The sequence below is a fragment of the Aedes albopictus genome, chromosome 3 (genome assembly GCF_035046485.1).
Source record: "Aedes albopictus strain Foshan chromosome 3, AalbF5, whole genome shotgun sequence".
NCBI classification, from domain to species: domain Eukaryota; kingdom Metazoa; phylum Arthropoda; class Insecta; order Diptera; family Culicidae; genus Aedes; species Aedes albopictus.
The window spans coordinates 331,462,842-331,466,066 of NC_085138.1; the positions used below are offsets into that span (position 1 = coordinate 331,462,842).

Below are 3,225 nucleotides of genomic sequence, written 5' to 3' on the forward strand. Positions count from 1 at the left end.
GGCTGGCTTCGAGAGAAGTACTTGGAGGTCTTAGGATGGTTTCAGGGGTTTTGTAGGGACACCTAGAGGTCTAAGGGGCGTTTCAATGAGTTTCCAGAGTCCTTCAAGGAAGTCTGAAGTGAGTACGGGGGCGTTTCAGGCGATCGAAGGGAAGTTTCAGGTGACCTCTGGGGCGCTTCAAAAGATCTCAAGATCTCAGCAGAGGTTTTCAGGGAATTTTGAGTTGCATTTCATGGCATTTGATGGGAACCAGTAGATCTTAGCAGCAAGAGGATCTCAGGGCATTTCAGAGACACGAAGAGGTCCCAGGGGCATTTAAGGCGGCCTCAGGGTAGTATCAGAGGGTTTCAGGGTGTTCCATCGGAATCCAGAGGAATCCAGGGGGTCTCGAGGGTTCTACACGGTTTCAGGGGATCTCAGGGGGATTCTAGGGGACCTCAAGAACACTTCAAAGGATCTTAGGGTGTTCCATGTAACTTCAGGGGCCTCAAGGGGAACTTCAGAGGGGCTCAAGGGTGTTTCACGGGATTTCATTGGGGTACCAGGAGATCTTGGGGGCGTTTCATGGGGATCCCAGGGTGTTTCACTGAGTACTATGAGGCTCCAAGGGCCATCAGGGGTACTTAGGGTCGCCTCAGGGGCGTTTTAGGGAGTTTCAGAGGGTTCAGGAAGATCTCAGGGGAGTTTCAAGCAAGACCCAAGTGGTTTCAGGGGCATACCGGGAGATTTCAGGGGCGTTTTAAGATGGTCCCAGGGAGTGTCAGAATCTACTGGTATCCCTTGAAACTCTCTGAAATGTCCCTAAGACCCTCTGGAACTTCCCTGGACCCCCAAAGACTCTTTGAAGCGTCCGAAAGGCCTCCCGGACCCCATGCGATGCCTCTAGGAATCACTGAAGTACCCCTGAGAACCATTGAGACCCCTCAAAGCGCCCTCAGATACTTGGAACCGCCTGAAATTCTCCTGAAGCCCCCTGAAACGCTCCTGGGATACCCTGAAGTGTCCCTGAGACCATCTGGTACCTTTTGAAACCACATGGGACCCAGCTGACATGCCCCTGAATTCTGCTGAGACGCTTTTGAAACGCCCCTGAAATAAAAAAAGATGCACTCTAAATTTTCGTATTTTATGCCTGATTTTCCTATGAATTCTATGTGCGCACGAAAAGGTCTGCCCTCCTCAAGCAGAGTTCGACAGAATTGTGGTCGGTGTTGGTGGCTTGGCGTGAAAATTCGGTTCGTTTATAGTTTTACTAGCATTTTATTTTTCCGATCCCTGAACTGACCTCGTCTGACACGAAATGTTTTGTAGCATGCAACTCTCCCGCACTGACTGCCGTCTGGTAGCCGCAACAGTCAGTCTGTCTGTGTCGGCATGGTATTCAGTCGATCGCTCATGAGATCAAGACCGAAACCGGCTGCTTTTGTTAATTAAGAATTATAACTAGTTTTAATTAATTCCATTAGAAGTTCTTTTCTGCAGAGCGCTTGGCCTTGTGCTAATCTGTATCTCAAACACCCCGGGCTATGTGACATAGGACCACGCTTAGGACGGTTTTGTGACACGACATGCTGAAATTGAATCTAGAGGTATGGTGTTCGCAGACTTCATGCCCGATACATGTTTCGTCTTCTTGGCAGATGGAAAACTTTTTTTTATGATTAGTGGCGGTTCAGAAGTTCTTCTGTGGCAAAGCTTCTACTGAACGATATTGCTAACGTGGCTTCTCTTTAAACATGGGTTTGAGTAAGCGATGTGGAATTATTGAATTGCACGCGATGAAACGGGAACGAATGCTTTTTATTACCTACCTTAACAAAGCAGCCACTAGTTGGTGTAGAATCCGAGTGAGTTTCAGTTTATACAGCCAGTTAGAATTTAATACCTGAGATTAGAATGCCCAGCCACAGAAATCCAATGTCGCGACTGTTCGTGTGACCAACATCTAGTTTGCCTCGCCCTTACAGCGTCAGTAGCGGTACCAAGAGCGGTACTATAAGTGTCAAATAAATTTTGTTTACCAAAACAAAAGGTCCTCTACAAGATGGGCCCTTAAAAATAGTCAATTATTGCAACTAAAGTTATTAAAATAAATAAATAAATAGGAAAACTGAGTATAGCGCCATTGGCGTTCTAGTGTATTTCTATTTACCTGAGTGTCTTGAAATATGTAGCACAAAGAGACACAAAGCAGCACAAACTATAAACCTCCTCTGGGAACAGATACTAGCTCAATCAAAGCAAACATTGTCCACCGGTGTCATTAAACAGCAGAACGTCACCGATATGGCCACGAAGCGTGTGATACCCTTGCTGGACCGAGTTCTTGTACAACGCGCCGAAGCTCCCACCCAATCCAGAGGTGGTATCTTTCTACCGGAGAAAGGGCGTATCAAAATGCAAGAGGGTACGGTCATTGCTGTCGGATCTGGATCTCGCAATATGCAAACCGGAGAGTTTATTCCATTGGCGGTGAACGTCGGTGATAGGGTTTTGCTGCCGGCTGGTGGACTGAAGGTAGATCTTGGAGACGGGAAGCTGTACCAACTGTTCCGCGAGTCAAACATCTTGGGAGTTCTTGAGAAGAAGAAATGATAAATGTAACCAGGTGTATTAAGATAAAGGAAATATGTGATAAATAAATCGATATCTGAATGAAGGCAGATTATTTTTTGTTCATTAATTTTGACAATATAAGGATTTAACCTGAAATCCGAGAGAGAAGAGGCCTCGATTGTGAGTTACTTAATGTCAAGAAGGACCTGTAACAAACTGTCACTGCAAATTGAGCTTAAAACCGCTTTTCGATGGTGTTCCCTCCTAGAAAATCAGGAATTTACGCGTAGAGAGAACTATCAACATATGAAAACATTTCATGACTGAATGGCAAATTTGACTCAATTTTACGTCCATCATGTACAGGGGATGGCCAAAATGTTTGGGATAGGCAACTTTTTTTTCTCTCACAAAAAGTTCAGCATGCTATAACTTTTCATAGAGCGCATCAAAAAATCTCAAATTTTGACTGTTTGTCAACCTATTATATGCGCATCATTAGTACAAATTTGGGCTTGATTGATTAATATTTCGCAAAGTTAGAACCGTTCGGGTAAAACACCTTTTTTAGACAACGCATTTTTGAGCTGTCATATCTCGGAAACCAGTAAACCGAATTGAATGAAATTTTGACCGTACACTAACAATATGTAAATACTTCACAAACTA

The 3,225-nt window shown here is 44.7% G+C and overlaps 1 protein-coding gene across 1 annotated transcript; it reads left to right on the forward strand.

Moving 5' to 3' along the window:
* The first annotated feature begins 2,219 nt into the window (after nucleotides 1-2,219).
* On the forward strand, nucleotides 2,220-2,665 carry LOC109427001 (10 kDa heat shock protein, mitochondrial-like). The gene has a single exon (XM_029864969.2). The coding sequence runs from the start codon at nucleotides 2,287-2,289 to the stop codon at nucleotides 2,593-2,595; it is 309 nt and encodes a 102-aa protein (XP_029720829.1). The 5' UTR covers nucleotides 2,220-2,286; the 3' UTR covers nucleotides 2,596-2,665.
* The last annotated feature ends 560 nt before the right edge of the window (nucleotides 2,666-3,225 follow it).